This window comes from Dryas octopetala, chromosome 1 (genome assembly GCF_963921425.1).
Source record: "Dryas octopetala chromosome 1, drDryOcto1.1, whole genome shotgun sequence".
Lineage (NCBI taxonomy): Eukaryota > Viridiplantae > Streptophyta > Magnoliopsida > Rosales > Rosaceae > Dryas > Dryas octopetala.
The window spans coordinates 19,546,701-19,570,914 of record NC_141366.1 but is presented as its reverse complement, the minus strand read 5'-3'; the positions used below and the strand labels follow the sequence as shown (position 1 = coordinate 19,570,914).

Below are 24,214 nucleotides of genomic sequence, written 5' to 3'. Positions count from 1 at the left end.
GTTTTATTTTACTTATGAGTTGATTATGTGCTATTTACTAATAAATTTATAAGTCATAAGTGAGCGAATCATAGTACTCGTATTAAAGTGAATTATTGGTAAAGACGTTGGAAGTTAGTTGTGGGCTCTAGTCCCTTCAGATAGTGCACTATTATACTCATAGTGCAATTATTGAGAAGTCCAACCCTTAAGTGTACATGCTTTGATATTGTGGACATTAGCATACTGCGGCTTAACATATTATTATATACTAGCCTCTCCGCACTCGCTCTCGCGAGTGCGAAGCGGCTCTTTCTATTGCGCATACGTTAATTTTTGGGCACATTCTATTTATTAATGTGCACCTTTGAAGTTTTTTTGTTTCTAGTGTAAGAATGTTTCATTTTTTTTTAGATTGGCATCAAATTTTTTAAGTATACACCGTTGATTTGTTACAATAGTTGTTGTTATGTGTCTAAGTATCGGGTTCATCTCAAGTAATACATGCGAGAGGTTGGATTTTCCCTTCTACCATATGCTAACATAAGGAGTGCAATACATTAACTACCATATGCTAACCTGGATGTGGTTTTTAAATTAAATTTTAATTTTAACTAATTTTAACTTATCCTAATAGTACTAACCCACTTATCCAAGACTTAATCAAACACTAATTTAAAGATTACAAATTATTTAACGTAAAAGATATAAAGCTAATTGGCCTTTTTACATGTCAGGCCTTTTTACATGCAAATTGAATGATTAAGATAAAATAAAAAGATATAAAGCTAATTAATAATTGTTAAAACATGATTTAATAATAGTTCATTTATGGTTCCTCTTTTTTAGGAACATGTTCTCTTTCTACTTTTTTTTTTGGTTTTTCAATTTTTTAATTAGTTGATTTGTTTTACCATTGTACCCTCTATTGATAATATTTGTTTAGATTGACATTTGAATATAAGCATGGGCATTTTTTGGTATTTTGAAAATTTCACCTAGCAGCCCTGTTTGCTTTATATATATAGATGATGTGTGGTCTAATACGAGTATGTTTAAAATATTCACTAAGAAGAGAATGATAAAACTGTTATTATTACTTGGTTGATTATTGCCCATTTAATATTATCTTGTTATTCAATTATGATATTTTTGTATAAGATATTTTGTTATATGATTATTGCTTGTACTTATTAGGTTGGTGTAACTCATGATGCTACACATTTGTTATTTTCAGATAATGAATAGATCATGGGAAAGGGGATTACATGTTTAAAATAATGAATGAACGTTTTCTATTTTGTTTTCACTAAATAAATGTATTTCTTTTATTTTGATGTTATTTTCCTTTTGGAAATGTAATGGTTATGCAAAATTATTTCTCACTTATTGTGATGAATAAAAGTTTTTTTTTTTTTTACATTTTATTAGCTTCTAATAATTTTATATTTTAAGGAAAAAATTTATTTTTCTAACTTGCACCGCAAATGCAGTTGTCATATTTCTTTATAATTTCGGGCGTGACAATTGGCTTAAGCCAAATTTTTTTATTTTAATTTAATTATTTAAAATTATGAACAGAAAAAGATAATTTTAGTCTCTAATAGTCTAATGTCAAGATTTATTTTATAAAAATGTCCCGTCTTAAGCAGTTAAGCCTTAACCCATCGTATGCAAGTTGCAATAATTAGATGAAGTGGTGAGAAAGGTATACGAGTGAACTCCCGAAGTCTACAAAAGCAAAGGCAAAATGAACTATTAACTAGACCAACGAAAAATCCTCCGATCCCAAAAACAAAAACACTGAAATCAGATCCAAACACCCAAACACCAGTTCAATCCTGAAATGGGTTTTGCAGCGCTTGATCTTGGAGGCTCCAATTGAAATGCAGCCGAATCTGTTCCCATTCGGCACCGTTTTGGGGAATCCGTTTCTGTTCAATGGCGATTTGAGCGAGGACTTAGAGAGCCCTAGGGTTTTGTTCTTGCTCCCGTTTTTGCTTTTCCAAGGAGGAAGCGGAATGGATTTGTCCAAGGTCGGCGAGAAAATTCTCAGCTCCGTTAGGTCTGCCAGATCGCTTGGTCTTCTTCCTCCTGCTTCTGATCGCCCGGAGGTGATTGACTTCAATTTTGCACATAATGCAGCTTTTCTGTGCTCCAATTCGATGCATTGCGTGTTTAGTTTTGATGCACTTTGATTATCCTGGACTGAAATCAGTTGAAATTATGTAATTAAGGTGCTTTATGCTAATAATAGTTAATTTTAATATTTAGTTACATTTACGTGGTAATTAAGCAGATGATTAAGTTAAATGAGTAGCATTCTAAGAGCAATGTTTCTTAATCTAACAGTGGTAGTAATTAAAATGTTGAAAAATGAACGAAAAGGTTGTGCTTAATCTGAAATCTAGCAATGCTTCATTGATTGCATTGATTGCACTACATAGGCAGCTGCTTAGCACAAGCGTAACATTTATTGATGGTATGGAAAAAACAAGATATGGGTTTTGATTCATGTGTTGTTTACCTTGAACAGGTTCCTGCTCGAGCTGCAGCTGCTGCAGCTGTTGCTCGTGCTATTGCAGGATTGCCTCCACATCAAAGGTTCACAATCTCATCAAGCTCTGATGAATTGAGCTCAATATATGGAGGCAGACCGCATGGTCAAGTAGTGGAGGAGATAGAGGAAGAATTCTATGAAGAGGTACTACTTATATCACTATGGTTTCAATGTGGGAGTGGTTATGAACTGTCAGGGTGCTTTAGGCATTTTCTAAGTCATTGGCATGTTCATATATTAGAAAAATTGCTAATGCGAGATCGTACATGTAACATATAATTTTTTCTTAACAACAACCCCAAGAAGACAATGCTAATTATTTTCTTGTAAGAGTTTCATTTATAAAACATTAATGTCAATCGTGAGACTAGCCTTCATGAAATTTCTATTCCTGGAACTTACAGCTGTGTTTTGATTGATTCATCACTTCTGTTTGATGAGGTTAAAATTCCTACATTTTCATTGTTCAAATTATAAGGTTTAGTCTTGTTAGAGTGGCCTAATAACCCTATTTTGAAGTATTTAATCATGTCAGAGGTAATCCAGAAATCCACATCTTCACATTGCACAGTTCAATGCTTGACAACTTGGATTTGCTATATTCCAGTCTTAAAAAAATATTCTAAATAGGTCCCAATTATGTATTCTCCACATTCAGGACTATGACCCGTAGACTTGTAATTTCCTTAATATGTACATATAAAATGTAGAGTAAAAAAATTACTTTTACATTATTCTGCCACTCCTTTCTCATTCTCTTCTTGCTTTTCCTTTGTTATTATCACCCTTTTTCTTTCTACAGATCTTAGAATCAGTTAGACCACAAACAAAATGAAGGAACCATTTTTAAGGCCTTCTTGCTAGTCATTGGGAGCACTTGCTCCTTTTTTTATTTTTTATTTCTTTTTTGGTAATTTTTACTTCTATTTGCTTGCACTCTAATTAAACTTAATAATATCCACTTCTTTACTGAGTGTTTGTTTACCTAGTAGTTACTGTTCTATGCGGATTACATTTTGAATTGTTTGTCTAAAAGGCTTTTGTAAGTACCTATGTGCAGGAGTTTGATCCAGTTCGACATATTTTGGAGCATATTCCATCTGAAGAAAATGAGCTGACTTATTTTGAGAAACAGGTATTTTTCCAGTTTCTGAATCTCACTCCTAGTTAACATATTCAGTTTCTTCATTTAGAAGCATGTATAATATTATTTTTTTCTCTAGTAGAGCATTCTCCTTGAAGTTACATGTGTTTGTCATTGTTCCATGTACAACTCTGATGTTTTTCTTGCATGAGGTCAAGTAGATTATTAAAATTTTGTTTAATGGTTTCATTTTGACTAACTTCTGAATAAAATGGTCATGTTTTCTCTAAATATGTTGCTTCAATCATACTTGAGAAGGTTTCATCATTTTTTTTTTTTTTTTTTGAAAAGAAAGAAACTCTTTATTGATCAAAACTCAAAACAATACACACAATGGACAAGATGTCCATTATTGAGAGAAAAGATCAAAAAACGAAAAAACATAGGATTAGGCCTCATAAAACAGAATCCATTTATCTAAGAGCTGCCCTCCAATCTAAAATTATATCGAATAAATATACACCCCTGAAGTCACTAGTAACAGATGCCCAAAGGGATGACCAAAACACTACTCTATCCCACAATTCTTCAACATCTGCTCCTCTATAATCCTCAAAAATTCTTCGATTCCTCTCCATCCAAATAACCCAAAAAATGGCCAGCATTCTGCAATTCCAAAACACCTTGGCCTTCTTGATCCCACCAAAACCAAAGAACTTTTCACTCAACAAAGAATAGCACCCTTCTGGCATTACCCACATTACCCCTGCATCTTTGAATAAATTTGACCACAGCTTGGCTGCTACAGAACACTGAAGGAAAATATGATCAACACTCTCCCCTTGAATCTTACACATAACACACCTGCTTGGAGATAAACAAACATTTGGCCTCCTTTTTTGTAGAATATCACAAGTATTTACCTTTCCAAGAGCTGCTAACCAAGCCAAAACTCTGACTTTTGGAGGAACTTTTGCTTTCCAAATCAAGCCTGCCGGTAGAAAAAGACTACCATCGCCATGCCCACAAAGAAAGGTAAAAAAAGACTTTGAAGAGAAAAACCCTTTTGAGTCCAATTTCCAAATTCTTGAATCTCTAGTGGACGACAAATGAACTTTCTCAAGCACTAAGAGCAAGGATGACAACTCCTCCACTTCTAAGTCATTTAAATTCCTTCGAAGGCCCAAGTTCCAATTTGGCTGAAAATTAACTCCCCCTGCCATTTCTGCCACTGATAAACCATGATGATCTGACAGATTATACAGCCTTGGAAAACATGTTTTAAAAGCCTCCTCTCCTCCCCAAACATCCTCCCAAAATCTAGCCCTTTCGCCGTTCCCTACAACCAGCTTACAGCACACTATAAACTTATTAAAGCCTTTTGATATATCTCTCCAAGGGCTGCGACTTGACCCTTTCCTTACCTCTTTTGAATCCCAACCATTCTCGTGGTTTCCATATTTACTTCTAATCACTTCATGCCATAAGGATTCTCTTTCCAAAGGATATCTCCAAAGCCATTTCCCCAATAAGGCCATATTTTTTGCTTCCAGTTTCCCTATGCCCAAACCCCCTGATTGCTTTGACTGAGAAACAATATCCCATCTAACCAGATTAAACTTTCTCCCTTCCCCAACTCCTTTCCACATGAAGTTTCTCATTAATTTCTCCACCCTTTTAGCTACCCCCTTTGGTATTTTAAAAAGTGATAAGTAGTAAGTTGGGATACTCCCCAAAACAGCCTGAATCAATGTCAGTCTTCCCCCCCTTGATAAGAACGCCTTCTTCCAATTTTCCAGTCTTTTCTCTATCTTTTCCATTACCGGATTCCAGAAATTTGTTGCTCTCGGATTACCCCCCAGAGGCAAGCCCAAATACTTCATAGGCCAGGCACCCACCTCACAACCCCAATCAGCTGCTAACCTCTGCACTTTACTCTCTGCTGAATTAATACCCGCTATAGCACACTTTGAACGATTAATTTTTAATCCTGAGACTACACAAAAACAGTCAATAACATCTAATAAATTCTGCCACATTTGCTCATCTCCAGTGACAAAAAAGATGGTATCATCAGCAAATTGGAGATGAGACACTTGCACTCTTTCCCGTCCCACTTTCAACCCATCGATCAACTGTCTCTCCCTTGCTTTTTCAATCAATCGACTAAGCCCGTCTACCACAATTGTGAACAAGAATGGCGATAGAGGATCTCCCTGTCTCAAACCTCTAGAAGCCCCAAATTTTCCACATGGTCTTCCATTTATCATTATTGAAAAATTTGCAGACCTCAAACAGCCCACTATCCACCTTCTCCATCTTGCCCCAAAGCCCTTCTTTTCCATCATAAAGTCCAAAAAATCCCAATCTACATGATCATATGCCTTTTCAAAATCAATTTTGAATACCAGACCTTCAATTTTCTTCGTTCTCACCTCCTCAACTAACTCATTGGCCACCAAAACAGCATCCAAAATCTGTCTATTCTTCACGAAAGCACTTTGTGCAGATGATATTGTTGCACTTAAAACCTCCCGTAATCTGGCTGCCAATACTTTTGCTAAAATCTTGTAGAGACTCGATACCAAACTGATTGGTCTATAATCCCCAATTCTTAATGATTCCACCTTTTTCGGAATAAGGCAAATATATGTCTCGTTTGTAGTAGCATTAACCACTCCGGTTCTGTAGAATTCTTCAAACACCTTGAGCAGCTCCTCTTTCACCACATCCCAACATCTTTGAAATAGTAACATCGTAAAACCATCTGGTCCTGGTGACTTGTCCTGACAGCAGTCCATGATAGCTCTTCTTATCTCCTCTTCCTCAAACGGTCTTTCTAGCCACCTTGCTTGCTGATCTTCTATTGGACTCCAATTCAGCCCATGAATTCTACTAGTTCGCCTTTTAGAATTATTATACAGATTTGTAAAAAATCCGATAATTTCATGCTCAATCAACTTCCTGTCTTCCACTATCACTCCTTCTCCTACTTCTAATTTTTCAATGTAGTTCCTCTTCCTCCTTCCATTTGCAATTGCATGAAAAAATTTTGTATTACTGTCTCCTTCCCTTGCCCATTGCACTTTTGCCCTTTGCCTCCAACGAATCTCCTCTCTAAAAATTAGCTGCCCCAGCTTGTTTCTGAGAGATACCCTTTCTTCTCTTTGTACAGAGTTTAACCCTTCTCTTTCCTCGATGCCATCCAGCTCCTTTATTTTCTCCTCTGCTTCTCTTTTCTCAAGTCCCACATCCCCAAACACCTCCTTGCTCCACACTTTCATTTTTTGTTTCAAAAATTTCATTTTCTGCATAAATTTATAACCTTCTCCCCCCTGGAAAGTCTGCTCACCCCACCAGTCCTTTATGTTCTTAGTCAATGATGGATGCTCCATCCACATATTCTCAAATCGAAAAGGAGTTGGACCCCATTTCACAGAAATTGTATCTAGTACAATGGGGCAGTGATCTGAAATGACTCTAGGCATAACGGATTGCCTAGCATTTGGAAACATCTCTCCCCACTCCTTTGAGAAAAGGAATCGATCTAATCTGCAGCACACTGCCTCCTCCCTCATGTTCGACCAAGTAAATTTTGCATTCATCAAATCCAAATCACATAATTCTACCTCCCGAATAAAATCATTAAAATCCCTCATACTCCTGGTTTGCCTTCCCTCATTTGATTTTTCGGAGGGAAACCTCACTATATTAAAATCACCTCCTAAACACCAGAGGGGTCCGCAAAGACCAAAGAGCCCAGCTAACTCCTCCCAAAAAGCGTTCCTCTCCCTTGCCTTGTTTGGCCCGTAAATTCCAGATAAATTTTATCAAATCAGAGAATTGGTGGAAGAACACACAATGAAGTCATTGAAGATGAGGAGGGAGGGTCTCAAACACATTTCGAGAGTCTTTAGGATAGAATTCAAAAGCATTTTCATTGAAATTGATAGGAAGTCCAGGGGTGAATTCATTTTCATTACGGAGAGGAATCGGCTGAAGAGTTACCAAATTGCAATCGGTTTGGGTGGAGCTGCGTGGATCATAAATCAAGTAAGAGAAGTCAGAGAGGTAGAGGGGAAAGAGTTCTTCAAAAACTACAGAGGAGGTAGTTATCAACTGTGGATAGAGAAGTACAGCATTAAGAATGGGTCTTTTTTGAGAATTTCTCAGTGTGGAACAGAGGGTCAGGTGAAGAGTATTATAATTCCAAAAGGTCAGGACGCAACCGGATGGAGGAAGCTGCAAGAAAACTTATATGCTTTTTTGTATGGAGAACAAAGTTCAAAGACAGAGAAATGGCAGAGCAGAGAGGCCTTGACTAACAAAAGTCTAAGGGTTAATCCACAGATCACATACAGAGAAATAGTGTCAAGGAGCTCAGAAACACAGGGTCAAAGATTAAGAGGGGTTAGCAGTAGTTGCAGTTCTCTTCAGATAGCACGTTCAAAAGTTAAGCTACCCACGAAAGTAGATATCACATGGGAACGCATGATGGTCTGTGAAAGACAAGCAGTACATTTGCCATGGCCTTTGATTGAGAAGACAGTTGCGGCGGTGTTGGGTTTTAAAATCTGCCTTAATCCTTTCCAAATTGACAAGGCGTTTTTCGCATGCGCAAATGAAGAACAGGAGATAAAGGCAGAAACGATTGGAAAGATATGCATTGACGGTGAATATGGCTTTGTTCTTTCAAGGTGGAGTCTGAGTTGTCATATGATTGGGAAAAGAAAGATTGTTAGCTATGGAGGCTGGATCGCTGTAGAAGGATTACCCTTGAATTTGTGGACCAAGGAAATCTTTACTTTAATCGGGGATGTTTGCGGCGGTCTGGCTCAAATCGATCGAAGAACGGAGACTTTTGAGAATTTGTTTGAAGCAAGACTCAAAGTAAAAAGGAACAATCATGGTCTTTTGCCAGAATTTTTCCAGATGAATGGAGACTTTGGAGCTCTCGCGGTCAAAATACGGCCTATCTCAGCCGCCGTGAGGCAGGATGGTGAAGGTGGCCAGAACCAGCAACAGTATGGCACCAATCCGGCGAAGCAACGAGCAGGAGACGAGAAGACACGGCAAAGTCAGTCAGCAGTTCAGAAGATTACACGTGGAAGAATGAGATGGCAAAAGAAGTTGAATAGGCTGGGCAGTAAAGAAGAGTTATTGAGACTCGACGAGCCGTCATTGGGAATCGAAGACAGGATGGGGAGATGCAACGTTCGCAATGATGAGGATTTTCTTAGGGGTAAAGGGCTCTCTGATTCTAGGCTGAATTTATGTGGAAGAGATGAGGGGTTGCCTTGTCCCGAGGGCTGCAGAAATATGGAGACAAAAGGTTTTTTGGAATCTAATTGTAGAAGAGAAGGAGATATTAATGACGGTGATCCAGTAAAACACGTATCTGGAGGAGATAAGGATGGTGGGGTAAAAATCAAAAGTGGGCCAGATTTAGGTTTGGGCCAAAGGGTATTGGATTTTGAAGGCCCACATATGGAAAAGTTCTTTCAGAATAATAAACAAAGAAGACACAGTATAAATGGGCCAGTAGTGGAGACAGCTAGAAGCCCAAATTCAATAAGATTTGGGCTTCCCAATTCAGAGTCCAGATTTCTAAAAAAAGTTGGGTCTAAAAACCTTACAAAATTTAGGTTTCTAAGCCCAGCAGCCTTTGGGGCAGAAATTCACAGGAAGAAACGATCTAACGAAGAAAAAGAAAAAAAGGAAGGAAAGGGGCAACCAATACTGCAAGATCTAGAAGAAGGGGAGCCGAGTGAGACAGAAGATGAATCAGATTTTGACCTAGAGGAAGAACGACATGTACAAAGAGACTCGATGGTGAAGGAAGAAAAGGAGTCAGCCAGTCGCAAAGATGATGAGGAAAGATCTGACAATAGGATGATGGCTGAATTGATGATAGACAAGATCAAAGATTTAGGGGAATTAAGAAACCAAGCTGGTGATTGCGAAGTGTGGAGAGAGGCGAAAGAGATGGGGGGAGATGACCTAGATATGGAATTGGGGGTTGACGGCAGCAGGAATGAGGAGGGATACTTCTGGGCTGGCCTATCATCAGAAGAAAGTGACTCTACGGGGGTGTCGGAAGCCTTAGAAGGGGAAGACGATTTCTCTTCAGATGAGGAGGAAAACAGACGTCACATACTGGATAAAGAGGATCTGAACTTAACAGGCTTCTTTAGCGAAAATTGGGGAGACGACTTTGAAAATGGACAAAAGATCCCTGATGCAGAAGAAACTATCACAGAAAGAGGGGAAGATATGGAGCAACAAGTGTTAGAATCAGAGAGAAAAGATGGCAGGGCCTTGGACTCAGAGGAGAAATTACTTTGTTATAAAAGAAGAAGTGAAGGCTTTTTCCATCAACAAAAAAGTGAGGGTACTAATGTGGAAAATAAGATTACAGGAAGGGTTGATGCTGAAGAAAAGTCTGCCTCTGTGGAAAAAATGAGAGAGTTGCTGGCAAAGATGGATGTCTCAATTACATATGTAGAGGAAAAAAGGGGGCCATCAGACTCAAGCAGAAATTGCAAAGGGTTTAAAGGGAGACGGGAGTTGAAAAATTTGAAATGTGAGATTAATTATGACAAGAAGGTATTGGGGAGTGACAAGGGGAAAGGAAAGAGTATCCATGAAGATTGTTAGCTGGAATGTAAGGGGTTTGGGTAGTAGCAATAAAAGGAGAGTGGTGAAAGATCAATTGATTCGAAGTGGGGCTGATATTATTATGTTACAAGAAACAAAGAAGTCTGAGATTGATAGGAAACTGTTGAGTAGCATTTGGGGGTCAAGGTACAGGGATTGGGTTTTTTTGCCGGCATGGGGCAGAAAGGGAGGGGTGGTAGTGATGTGGAACACGAGGACCGTCTCAGTATTGGAATCGGTGATAGGAAATTTTACGGTTTCAATTAAAATACAGGGCGTCCAAGGACAAAATTGGTGGCTATCTGAGAAGGTTTCATCATTTGCCATATGTTTTGTCATTTTTTGTTTCAATCATAACGTAAATGAGCCTCATGGTATACTTTACGGCAGTAGTGACGTGTGTTGACCATATCTTATGATCTGTGCATTCATGGCCTTTCATTTTCCCTAATAATCGTACTTTCTCAGTTTCTCTTACATCATGAGCACTGCATATCTTGCTTTTAATGGTAATCATTTGTTTGTCGACCTTGGAGATTTTACTTTTCATGATTACATGGCCTTGTCTACATAATTGTAATGGTTGCAATACTTTCTGAAACCCACATCATGTGTATTTTGTAACAAAATCGTTGTCTATGTTTGATGCTTGTTGCATGATTAGTTGAAGCGTAATAATCAATTCTGTTGGTTAGCTTCTTTGACATTTTTGTTTTAACAATTTTTTCTTTCTTCTAAACTTTCCTTTATAGGCTGCTCTTAGACTAGCACAATTGGATAGAGTAGCAGAACATTTATCCCGCAATGTTATGCAACATTATGAAGTAATGGGTAAGTTTTAATAGAATCTCTGAACCCATTCTGCAATTGTATTGAAGTACATTTAAGGATTATTATCCTACATGATATTCTAGAATCTCACCAATGTAATTATTGTAAGGTTTGTATTATTCTACCTTATATTTGACTTATGTTTAAATTGTGTTTTAAACTCCATAACAGCGCTTTGGAATTATGTGTACCATCATATTACTATGATATTGGTTAATGGAAATATTTAACCTTTATTTCCAAGGTCTTATGCAGAGTAGTTGAGGTTTTGTTTGTTCAACATTTTTTTCCTTGGGGGGGGGGGGTTGTACCTCTCTGTTGAGCTGGAGCAACTTGGTGTGGCTCAAAAATAGTTTATTATGAAGTTTAATTTGCAAAATGTTCCAGTTTCAAATGAGGTGTTGATTCTTACTTTTGGCCAGTGAAGGGGATGCATTTGGTCAGGGAATTGGAGAAAGACTTGAAAGTTGCTAATGTCATCTGCATGGTAAGCAACTTGCAGGATGTGTCATTTGCATGTGGTGAATCTGAATTTTTCATATGCTTATATTTTTTATTTGATATAACTCCTTTTTCATATGCTTGATATGGCTTTTATTACAGTTTTCATAATCGTATTTACAGAATGGAAGACGGCATCTGACCTCATCAAGGAATGAGGTTTCTAGGGATCTCATCGTACATTCCAATTCCAAAAAGAAACGAGCTCTTGTGGTACGCCCCTCACTTTTTATATGGTAACAGTGACAATCTTTATGTGACCAGTTTTCTGATTCTCTTATTTTGATAGAAAACTTTTGATATTTTCATAGAATGTCATTGTCACTTGCTTAAATAAGTAGTTATCATTCCACACAACCCTACAGATATGGTTTCATGTTTTCTATGAAATTCAGGACATGCTTCCTGTTTTAACTGAGCTTCGTCATGCACTGGAAATGCAAGCAGAACTTGAGTCGCTTGTTGAGGAAGGAAATTACTGCAAGGTGGGTGTATGCATCTGTTTTTAGTTGCAGTTTATGGTGCATGAGCTGCAACTCTCCGGTTTCTTTATCATGTTTAACATTATAATCTTCTTAATTATGTGGCCCTCTTAAAAGTACTTGCTTAAATGCTATCATCTTTTCAGGCCTTTCAAGTCCTGTCTGAGTATTTGCAGCTCTTAGATAGTTTCTCAGAACTTTCTGCAGTACAAGAGATGAGCCGTGGTGTAGAGGCAAGTATTAAATAACTATTTAGAAGCATTTGTGGTAAATAGACTCAAGGATATATCATTTGTTTTCTATATTTCTTTACATAGTTTTGAAGTTTTTATTTAGCTGTTTATTATGTTCACTGCTAATATTGAAAACTCTTCTCTTGCCAGTATTTTTTAACTATGGATTTAAAAAGTCTTTGTTTATGGCTTATCTGTTTCTCAATTGAGTGGCTGTTAAATAATACTTTGGATTTTCATTTTTCATAATGTGGATTTAGGTTTGGCTGGCAAGAACTCTTCAAAAGCTGGATTCCTTGTTGCTAGGAGTGTGCCAGGAGTTCAAAGAGGAGGGCTATATAACGGTCAGTGGTTTTCTGAGAATTGGATCATTGGATTCCTTAAAATGCTGCATGCTTAAAGTTGTAAATTTATACTTTGTGTTATTACATGTCCTTGTGCTTATTGTACGTTGAAATTTCAAAAACTTATCTTTTTAAGTTGTCATTGCCCTTTAAGAAAATGACTATATAACACGCGATGGATGATATGGCTCAAATTTGCAATAAGACATCTGCTTTCTCCATATTATTTTAGGAATATCAGTACCATAATATGTATTCAAGAGGGAAAGATAGATCACTCTGGATCAACTAGTCATGTGCACTTCTCTTTATTTATTTATTTATTTTTTCTGGGGTGGGTGGGACTGTGGTAGTTCGGGAAAGTAGTATTTTCCATACTCTCCCTATGTTCTGCTCCAGTCAGCCAAAATTTGCTTTGTTCCATATATTTGAAATGAGAAACTCCTCTGATCAAATCATGTACTGAAGTGAGATTTGATCTTATTTCTGACCCATGGATTAATAATGTTATGTTGCTTTATCTATTCTCTTGAATCATTGTTATATTGATTAATGATAGATATCTTTTACAGGTTGTGATTGCTTCGAAGAAAAAGTTTAATATGTGTTTTGCATTCGTCTGGTATAACATTTGGGCTGTTTAGCAACTACTTAGGATCTTCTTTTTTTTTTTTTTTTTTTTTTTTTTTTTTTTTTGTAAATAAAATTTCATTGTAGAAGGAAAAGGCTACACGCTGTATATGAGGAAAACACCAAACAAGAAAAAAAGATTAATGAAGAAATTTAAACATCTAAATATTCCAGAAGAAAGGTCAAATCTAAAATGAATTGGATGGCATAAGAAAGCTATGCAAGAAATATCATCATTAAACAGAAGTGGTTATTTTGCTCAAGCTAGTATTGGAGCTTTCTGGTTATTTTAGGTACACCTTGCAGTACTGTGATCACTATATTGAATGCATGCACAGAAGCACCAAGTATTTTGCAAAAGTATCATTTTTCTCTTTATATTCGAGGAACAGTTGTGGTTGGGGGATCCATTAATATTACTATTTTAGTTTTTGGGCAAAATTTATGTTGACTTGATATAGTATTCAAATGCTGAACAGGTGATTGATGCTTATGCACTAATTGGGGATATCTCTGGTCTTGCTGAAAAGATTCAAAGTTTCTTTATGCAGGAAGTTCTCTCAGAAACCCACTTTATATTGAAGAATATTGTGCAAGAGGTATGCTGATATAATTATGATTTAGCAGTACAGTAGTACATGTACATAGGTACTGAAGTGTTATGGTAAAAAAAATAAATAAAGAGATACCTCCCCATAATTGTTGATTTATATCTTTAAAATTTTGTTTGTTATATTTTCTCAATTCTCTCACTATAATGTGTAAAAGTATTTTTGTACCGGAATGAGTTAATCAATTAGTTATTAGAGTTTAATAGTAATTATGTTGTACTATATCTCATCTTCTTTGGCCATTTATGATGTCAAATGTCAATACTCCTTTCTCTAACAGTGCGGCATCTTATGTGAGCACGTGCTAAGAGTCAAAGCTATATGTTGTTACTCTGGTTTTATTTAATATTATATGGTTATAAATGGTGTGATCTCCTCCATTGCTTCCTTGTTACGTTCTACAGCTATCTCTGGGGACTTAACTCTTAGGCATAATTTGAATGAGTGAGAAGTGTGAGAATTCTTTAAGATGAGAAGGAGGTGGTTTTTCTTTGGGGGAGGAGTGCATTTTTGTGTCTTTACGGGCCTCTTTTTCAAATCATTCTGGAAACATTACCTTTGGTTTGATCAACTTTATTGGGAGAAGAATTGTTTTGAATGTTTTGTTTGTGCAGTTAGTTTATAGTTGTTTTGTTTGACTAAACGTGAGAGTGCCTCCTTTTCTTTTCTCTATAAAAGTTTTGTTTCTTAATAAGAACAAAAGATGATAAGCTTTATGGTAGTTATTTTAGAACTGTCTTGTTAAAGGACATCTGTACTTAGATGACTAATTCATCTTTGCAGGATCAGGAAGTACACATGCAAAATAGTCGGTACGTTTTCTGAATCTTACCAGTGCTTGTATTCATCATGTAGCAGCAACTTTACTTCTGGTATGCTTGCTAATGCATTCCAATTTGATTCCAGACTTACCTACAGTGATCTATGCCTTCAGATTCCTGAACCTAAGTTTAGGCAGTGTTTATTAAATACACTAGCTATCCTATTCAAGTTGATGTGCTCTTATCATGAAATCATGGGCTTTCAGCTGGATGATAAGGTAAACTTTCGACTCATGCTTTTACTTATTCATATTCTTATTCAATAGATTTTGGTCATTTATTTATTTATTTTTGTTTGCATATTTTGGTCATTTATTATGTATACTATTTGTTCTTTTAGAAGAATTTTAATTAATATCAATGTGTAGATAATCTAGGTCACTGCTTTATACTCTTGGCTGGTTAGGTATATATAATATATTTTACTCCCCTTGTTTACAATTTAACCTTTCATCTCATCATTTTCTGTTAACCTTCTCAATTATAACCCAAAAATTGTATTTGAATATTTTTGTGCAATTAAATGTATTAATGTATCACTAATACATGATACCAACCTATTTTGGTATGTTACTCCTTTTTTTTTTGTGCGTGTTACCGTTTAGCTGTATCACAGAATGCTTCGCTTCTTAACTCCTCACTCCAAAGTTGGTCTCATATTGGTCACATACTTTTGCCTGTAGATATTTTACAGAAATATGGTTCGTTGTTGTCCAGTTAAATGTTGCAGACATGTCATGTCAAGCTTGATTAACTTTTTCAACTTCTAAGAAGTATATAATGGAAAGTAGAAAATATGGTATCTTTGTTTTAAATATAGAATTATGCTCTTTTGCTAGACAATCTGGTATGTTAAGTTTCCAAGACTATTATTCGGGAACATTGACCAAACAAAGACTATCAATCTTGACCACTCACTCAAACGTGATTTTATTCTATTTTTTCAATAGTCTTTATTGTTAGTCTGTCAAGTGGAAATTACTCTTTTAAAATTTGATTTTTCTTTTAAAGTGGGATAAATGGCAACAAAATGTCACATGCCCATGAGAGATTGAAGATTTTGTTATAGTTAATGACGGACATACATGTTTCAGTTGTGTGGTTTATTCTTCACAATTTATTCTTTTCTCGTAAGCTTAAGCTTAGGGAAAAAAAAATGCACCGAGAACCGAAGCTCCTATTCAATGTCAGTGAAATGATTAGTATATGGTACAGTGGATTTCTTTATTTTGTAAATGGTTTAGTGTATTTAAGAGTCCTTATTGTTTACTCTTTTTTATAATTCTTTCATGAATAGAATCTCCTTTTGTTTTCATTTTCGTTTGACTTTGTGACATGATTAGTATATGTGACATCCAAAGACTATGGATTCCCATTTATTTTGATTCACCAAGTACTTCTGTTCAAATGGCTGACCTATCTCTAATGTACAAAGAGTGACTGCTTTGGCCTAGTAGGGTACAAGTACATGTTTAGATGATTGCTCATGAGAGAGCCAATACTTAGGACAACATTCAATGTAGGAGGCCACACACATCTTTCATCCTCTTGGTGTATTATGTGTAAAAGTGGAGCGTAAGACATTGAGCACTTAGTTCTTCATTCTTGATTGCATTGAGATTGTGGCTTAAGCTCTTCAAGGGTAAGAGTGAGTTTGGTGATTCTGACCTCTTGTGCTAATTTAATGGCTGAGAAGCATTGTGCTTTTAGGGAAGGTTGTAAGGCATTACTGTCACGGAAGTGTGTATGTGATGACTTTTTTGGGTGATTTGGTTGGAAAGGAATAATAGAATTTTTGAAGATAAGGTTGGGGAGCTGTCACTTTTATGGGGCACAGTGTGATTTCGGGCATCCTTGTGGGCCTCAGTAACAGCTGATTCCTGGGGTATTTTTTATTTTTTTTTTTGATAATCCCTCCTTTGGATTTAGGTGCTGCAGAATTTTTTTTTTTTTTTAATGCACTCAGATTGCTGTCAGTTATAGAGAGAATTTTGTACTGCTGTCTCGATGGTGGACCTCATGTCCACGACTAAACAAAATATTTTACTTTTTGACTTTTAATTAATAAAGTCTTTTTTTCTTATAAAAAAGGTGACTGCTTTGGATACAATGCAAAAAGGGGCAGAATCTGTATAGGATTTTAGATTCTATGATGGTGTAAAATACTGACTTTCTGATATATGTTCTGGGTAGTCTGGATTTAATCTGTTATGCAAGTACCACGGTGTTTGGTATTGGAATGACTGGTTTACTTGGTGGTGAACTTGCTCAGTTTGTTAATGCAGATTGCTAATAATTTTGTCATTCTTATCTGCTGGATGGCTCCATCTGTTTAAATCTTTTTGAGTCCCTAGCTAGTCTAGTACATAGTAGGTGGTTCCAGGGCTCCAACTTTTATCCTTCAATGTATGTGTTTGCATATTGCATATACACGTACACACATGCTCACACAGAAATACAAACATTTATTATTCTGGATATGATAGAAATCTTTATGCCTTTGTTCTAGGATTCAGCAGGTACAAGTATGAAGCAGAAGGAAGGTGACATCTCTCGGAGTCCAGTAGGGGTTCAACAAGTTTCGCCTAATGGCCCTTCCTCAGAAGTTAATGGCTCTCACTCTAAATCTGTAGATATAATGCCCAGTTCATCTTCTATAGAGGAATCTATAACTACCAGCTCTTTCATCGAGTCTACTGGAAACACAAGTTCTCATGATTTAGTTGATGAGGCTAGGAAGGATGACAGTGCAGCATCAACAAGTGGATCCCCATGGTATCAGCTGCGGAAAGATGCCACAGGATTTGTTTCACAAACCCTTCAGAGAGGACGTAGAAATCTTTGGCAGCTCACAACTAGTCGTGTATCTGTCTTGCTTTCTTCTGCTTCTGTTTCTTCTTCTAGCATTCACCAGTTCTTGAAGAATTATGAAGATCTGAGTGTCTTCATATTGGCTGGGGAAGCGTTTTGTGGAATTGAAGCAGCTGACTTCAGGCAGAAGTTGAAGGCAGTTTGTGAAAATTATTTTGCAGCTTTTCATCGGCAGAATACATATGTAAGTTTTCACACGTTTTGTCCTCCAAATAGTAATGCCATTTGATGGTTGACATTTGTTTGTTGTTTGTTCTTTCTTAATCTGCCATTTAATTATTTATAGAATGGAGTGCTTATTGGTTATGACTTTGCAAATCAGAGCTGAGGACTACCAGACACTGTTCACATGCTAGTATATTATATATTGATAGTATCTTTTAATCCATTTGCTTGTACTTGACAAACGCTTGTAATAACACATGAACTATAAAACACTCTTTAATAGGCATGTGCATTGCTGGTACCCAACCATAGTTCTCAAATCACATATTGTGGTCCCATAAATTGTATAATTTTATATTGTGTATTGTTATTCAAATTTGTTAGTTATAACACATTTTTTGCAATTGTTTTATCTGGCACCAATTATTTCACAAATTCTCATAGTTTATTTTTTAAGATTATGTTATACCGGATTCAAACTTAATACTCTGCACCTCATGGTCCAGATACTTATAAACAGAATTGACTTTTTTCTTTTCTTTTTTCAGGCGCTTAAAATGGTTTTGGAAAGAGAAATTTGGTTGATAATGCCACCAGATACGGTGCAAGAAATTAGTTTTCCTGGGCTTGTTGGTGACGGGGCACCTTTAATTATTCTGTCTGATGGTACCTCTACTAATTCCAGGGTGCTACATTCTGATAAGCCTGCAAACTTAGTTGACACTGGTGTCAAGAAGAGTGGATTCTCTAATTGGCTTAGAAATGGAAACCCGTTTTTGCTAAAACTGGCACATGCTTCCAAAGAAGGTCTAAAATGGAATGGTATAGTTTCTGGCGAATTCGATGCAAATTCTAGTGAAAGGCTAAGTGATAAGGTCTCTCCACGAAAGAGTGATGCAAGTCATTCGAATGGTGCAAATTCTGTTTCGGAAGACGAAAATGAAGATCTTCTTGCAGACTTCATTGATGAGGATAGTCAACTCCCAAGTCGAATTTCAAAACCCAAGCTTCCAAGAAATCATTCACATTGGAATCATGAAGAGTTAATAGCCCAAACTGGATCATCTATTTGTCTTCTAAGGTGAAATGCTCTTTATCTAGTGGAGAATGTTTCTCCATCAGACATAATAGTCTTATTACTATGTTATTTTCTATGGATGCATAATGAATGGATCTTTATGTACCTTTACATATCAGGTCAATGGATAAATATGCCAGGCTTATGCAGAAATTAGAAATAGTCAATATTGAGTTCTTCAAGGTATTTTCTACCTTGTAGATACCTTTTTCTTGCTTGTGTTTATTTATCATTCTTATTGATAAAATCCTATGATGATTCTATCTTTCCTGATTCAGTATATTGTTGCAGGGGATATGCCAGTTGTTTGAGGTATTTTTTCATTTTGTATTTGAAACATTTGCTCAGCAAAACTGTAATTCAGGTGGAAAAGGCTTAACTGAGCCTATTAATTGTAAGTGATTTTTTATTTTTCTTTGCCTCATACTTTTATGTATTCTTTATCTGATCATTTGCTGTTTTGCTAGCCTTTGATGCTTCATAGCTTTTTCCTATGCTCAAGCATTGGTATATCTAGATTTGAGGTACTTTACACACTGATGCACACTTGAAAATCTCATCATATTATTCTATGCAGATCGGCTGAAGACAGCATTGTCCAGAATACAACAAGACTGTGACCAGTGGATAAAGCCCCCATCATCTTCACACACATCTTTGAATTCATCATTTACACACACAGACATCACACCTATGAGTCCTCCCAGTACAAATTTTGGTAACACACAAGGAACATCTGTTGGTCTCAAGGTATTTATTAATATCTTAAGGTCCTTGTCCATCATCTTTTAGATGGAAAAATTACTTTTACTTCTTTTACCATTTGTTTTTTAAAAAAATTTGTGCCTTATTTTCCATTTATTTGTGTTCCCTGTATGTTGAGAAAGTTGCAGTCCGTGTTTTATGTGCCTTAATTCTTCATTCATCTACCATGGTCTGTGAAACGTAAATGGGTTATGGTGCTACACTTTACAACATGTTTCAGTCATAATGCTGTTAGAAATTTTTAAGTTTTTATTACTTTTTTTTTTTTTTAATGTTAAGAAAAAAATCAGGTATTCTTAAGTTTGAATGTATAATATTTCCATTTTGCTATATAACTTAACAATTTAATAATATTCCTCATTACCTTTCATATTATGCTTTTCTGTGATGACATAGAAATACTAGATGTTCTATAGTGTCATTATGTTGATTAGGACTGAGCCATGTGCAATATAAATGTGCCTTAAAGTGACATGACATTATGTTGCAGGAAAGATGTGCAGGTGCTGACACTATCTCTCTTGTTGCTCGAATATTGCATAGATCCAAAGCTCATCTCCAGTCAATGCTTCTCCAAAATAATGCTGCTGTAGTTGAAGATTTCTATGTGCATCTGGTAGGTTCCTTTGTTATTTTCTGTTGGAATTTTTCAAACTTTGTCATGGTGACTTGGCATTTGGCAACTGTGCAAAATATGATATGATCTTAGTTTAACTTGCTATAGTTTATGATTCAATGAGAATATGGGTAGAAATATGCTGTACAAGTATGAAATGATTCATGTTGCCATCGAAATCTTCTGCGCACTATATCATAAATCAGTATCTAACAAATTTTAAATACTAAACTACTAAAGCATGTTGAACAGTTACAGGATATGTATGGACGCATACTAGATGGACCTAGAATGTAGAGAGAGAGAGAGAGAGAGAGAGAGAGAGAGAGAGAGAGAGAGAGAGAGAGAGAGAGAGAGAGAGAGAGAGATGCATTTTTCTAACTCTTAATATATTTTTGTTTTATCAGGAGTGAAATATTTTGACAAATCATTAATTTTGATGAAAATTATATATATTTTTATCAGGTGGATGCTGTACCAGATCTTGTAGAGCACATTCATAGGACAACTGCAAGACTACTACTCCATATTAATGGGTAAGACCAGATTATTGGTAAATAAATTTCTTTTTGCAGATAAATAGAAAAGTATCTTTTATTAAAAATTTCCCTTTTTTCGTGGTCTCTACATTGAGGATAAAATCCTAGTTGTAATTACTATAATGAAAAAAAATTTGTAAGTAGGATTTAGATTTAAGGTATTGCCATCAACATATATTTAATCCCTCCTAATATGTTTGCAAGTGAGATCATGTTTGGCATAATCTGGGCTGTTATTTATGTTATTACTATCAAGGCTTTTATTGACAACCATTTTTTGCAGCTATGTTGATCGGATTGCCAATGCAAAATGGGAAGTAAAAGAGCTTGGACTAGAGCACAATGGGTTGGTTTCTTTAGATGTTATCCTTTATTTGATTGAATCATTCCATATTCATTTTTGTACCCTCCTGTATCAATATTTGGGTGGGATTTGTTAATTCTGCATATAATGGCTTTCTTGGGTCAATTAGTTTTTTGCACATCAAAGATTATCTATTTGTATCATAAATTAGGATTGCATGTTTGGAAACAATGATTCTGTAGTTGTTATTAAGATATTGGAGGAGAACCGAATTCCGGTTATGTTTATTGCTCTTCAATATCAGGTCTTATGTTTCTGAAGGTCTTAGATTCTGTTTATCGTTACAATCTTATTAATTGTTCTGTGACATGTTGAGTTTTTGGTGCTTTCTGAAATATATCATTTACCACAAATTCTCTAGTCTAAGAAATTTTTTTCACTCAGCATAACTCGTCTTAGCCCTACAGTTTTTCGTTTGATACACGATTCCTTTTTCCAGTCAATCCTTGACTGTGTTGGCCTTGTCTTTGTATGCGAAAGAATTTGAAATTTGTGACAGATTCTTGCTGAAATGCCTATCTTAAGAATGCCTATATGCTCATTGTTCTCTCTCAAGTACATATGACATGAGTTGTTGCTTTAATAGGTATGTTGATTTGTTGTTGGGAGAATTTAAGCACTATAAAACAAGGCTTGCTCATGGGGGAATTCGCAAGGAGGTATAATTGGCAGTTATGCTAGGCGATATCACAATATTTTCTTTTTGTTTTAAAAATTGCTCCTATTTTCCTATATGGTTATGGCCACCTTCTATAGCTGTTATAGGAGATGAACTGTTAATTTGGATGTGTATTTTAAAAATAAGAATGCGATTGATTAAATTGTAAATTGTATTTCTCTACATGTAGGTCCAAGACCTCCTCTTACACTATGGACTTGAAATTGTTGCTGAAACTCTCATTGAAGGTCTATCTCGTGTCAAGAGGTGTACTGATGAAGGCCGGGCTCTCATGTCATTGGATCTTCAGGTTCTTTTTAAAACTTTGACAGGATTATATGCTTTTCAAGTTTCCTTGGCGTTTCCCTCCCTCTTTTGCAGCTTAGTATATTCCAAGACTCCTTTATTCGTTTCAGGTTTTGATCAATGGCCTACACCATTTTGTATCCTTGAACGTGAAGCCCCAGTTACAAATAGTTGAAGCATTCATTAAGGTAAGCTCAAGCGGTTATCGAGGACTATGAAATGATGATTAAATTATGGAGATAAGCAGCTAGAACAATTTAGTGGGAGTTGGGGGATTGCAGACTGACCTGTTTGACATGGATGTATCACTAGTTTAAAATTTTTTGTTGATCGTCAATATCATGATTACTAACTGTCACTCTGTTTCTACTCTCGATCAGGCATACTATCTTCCAGAAACTGAATATGTGCACTGGGCACGTGCGCATCCGGTAAGAAATCTCATTGCTACAGAAAACTTCTGGCAAGCTTTTGGACAACTAATGTCTTTTACATCATGAATATGAAAACACCTTTCCCTTTGCAGGAATACACAAAAAACCAAATCGTTGGGTTGATCAACCTTGTTGCCTCTATGAAAGGTTGGAAGAGAAAAACCAGGTTGGAAGTACTAGAAAAGATTGAATGAGGATGTAAACTTCGGATAACTGTGGTAGGTTTTAATCATATAGAACCTCACATGTTGCATTCACTCACTTTGATTTTTTTTTTTATTTTTTTTTTATGAGTTATGTATATTTGTTTGTATTTTGATTTTTCTTCATTATGTGCTGTAAATGTTGATCCAGGTTGTATAAATTCTCATGCCTCAGTTTGTAATATATGATCTCATCCCTCATAGGGAAGACTAATTGTAATTTTGGATCGCATAAGTCTTGAAATAATGATATATATCAAGAGAAAAAAACAATTGGAATCATGAGCTTATATCAAACTAGCGTGGTTTCCACACCAATTTCAGTTCCAAAAGTATGTGCAAGAGGCTTTTGAGCTTGTTTTCTGTAGAAACGAAATTTGTATCAATTTTAATGCAGTTGCTGAAAATCTCTCTCTCACTCTCTCTCTCTGACAACAAGATGTGGATCAATTCTATTCCACTTTTGCTAATTGCACACAACTCTCTTCTTTTTATGATCTGAATTACGCAGAACTCATGCACAGACAAACAAGGCTGTGTTTAGTGTGAATGCCTGATCCTAGCAGAAGATGATGTGAGGGAAAATTCTAACCCTTTCGATCCTAAAAGGGTTTACTTTTTCACCATCTGGATATAATTTTTTAGTGATAAATCTGTGGGAATGTCATACAGTGTTTTTCCCATAAAGCGTTCATGAAAAATATACTTAAGCGACCTGGACTGTCAACTATGAGTCTGATTGTGTCGAACATCTTCATGTGTTGAAGCAATGTTGAATGGTTTGTTGAACCCACAATTTTTCAGTTTCCAGTTACACGTATTCACCTACCCATTCCTATGCTAATTTTCAGTTTTTTGTTTTTTTTGGTAGAAATGCTAATTTTCAGTTTAGATCACATAAGTATGTTGATGATACAGTCATTTGATCTAACGGTTGAGAAATAAATATCTTATTTAAGGACATTAGGAGAAAAATAAATGTTCATTTCTGTATAACAATTTACAAGAATAAGAAAAGGAAGATGATAAATATCTCATGATGTTAGTAACTCGAACAGGATTTACAGGAGTGAGATTTTTTTTCTATTGGTCAAACAGAATAATGATAAACAGAATAACAAGTGAGAAAAAAGAAAGGGGTGGCAGACAGAATAATGATCGAATTAATTACTTTACCGAACATTTTATATGTACAGATTCTACAGATTCAGGAAATTACATCTCCACAAGTTAATTTTTTGAGAATAACTTACCTGAAAAGGGGATACCACAGCTCCTCTCTCTCTCTCTCTCTCTCTCTCTCTCTCTCTCTCTCTCTCTCTCTCTCTCTCTCTCACTACCATTACACAAACCTGCCCTATTAACAGGCACACAAGTTATTCTCCAATTTTTTTGCTCCCTCTTGTCAGGAATCATGATAAACTGTTACTGCACAATGTGAATATGTGGATTTTGGACTACCTCTCTTAAAAAAATTGGATT

The 24,214-nt window shown here is 35.9% G+C and overlaps 1 protein-coding gene across 4 annotated transcripts; it reads left to right on the top strand.

The window, feature by feature from the left end:
* The first annotated feature begins 1,699 nt into the window (after positions 1-1,699).
* On the top strand, positions 1,700-23,068 carry LOC147298918 (coiled-coil protein). 4 transcript variants are annotated; one of them, XM_086254169.1, is made up of 25 exons: positions 1,700-2,093; positions 2,516-2,683; positions 3,600-3,674; positions 11,033-11,111; positions 11,534-11,598; positions 11,736-11,825; positions 12,008-12,097; positions 12,241-12,327; positions 12,588-12,671; positions 13,781-13,900; positions 14,696-14,724; positions 14,819-14,951; positions 17,243-17,788; positions 18,318-18,850; positions 18,967-19,030; positions 19,139-19,241; positions 19,425-19,597; positions 20,103-20,228; positions 20,694-20,764; positions 21,051-21,113; positions 21,718-21,790; positions 21,980-22,099; positions 22,206-22,283; positions 22,476-22,526; positions 22,622-23,068. In XM_086254169.1, the coding sequence occupies exons 1-25, from the start codon at positions 1,866-1,868 to the stop codon at positions 22,721-22,723; spliced, it is 3,351 nt and encodes a 1,116-aa protein (XP_086110295.1). In that variant the 5' UTR covers positions 1,700-1,865; the 3' UTR covers positions 22,724-23,068. The 4 variants fall into 4 exon arrangements, 3 of the variants coding, with proteins under 3 accessions (XP_086110295.1, XP_086110299.1, XP_086110307.1); XM_086254173.1 differs by lacking the exon at positions 1,700-2,093 and having other exon boundaries at positions 2,540-2,720; XM_086254181.1 differs by lacking the exons at positions 1,700-2,093; positions 2,516-2,683 and having other exon boundaries at positions 3,623-3,674; positions 11,539-11,598; positions 22,622-23,067.
* Positions 23,069-24,214: the final 1,146 nt, after the last annotated feature.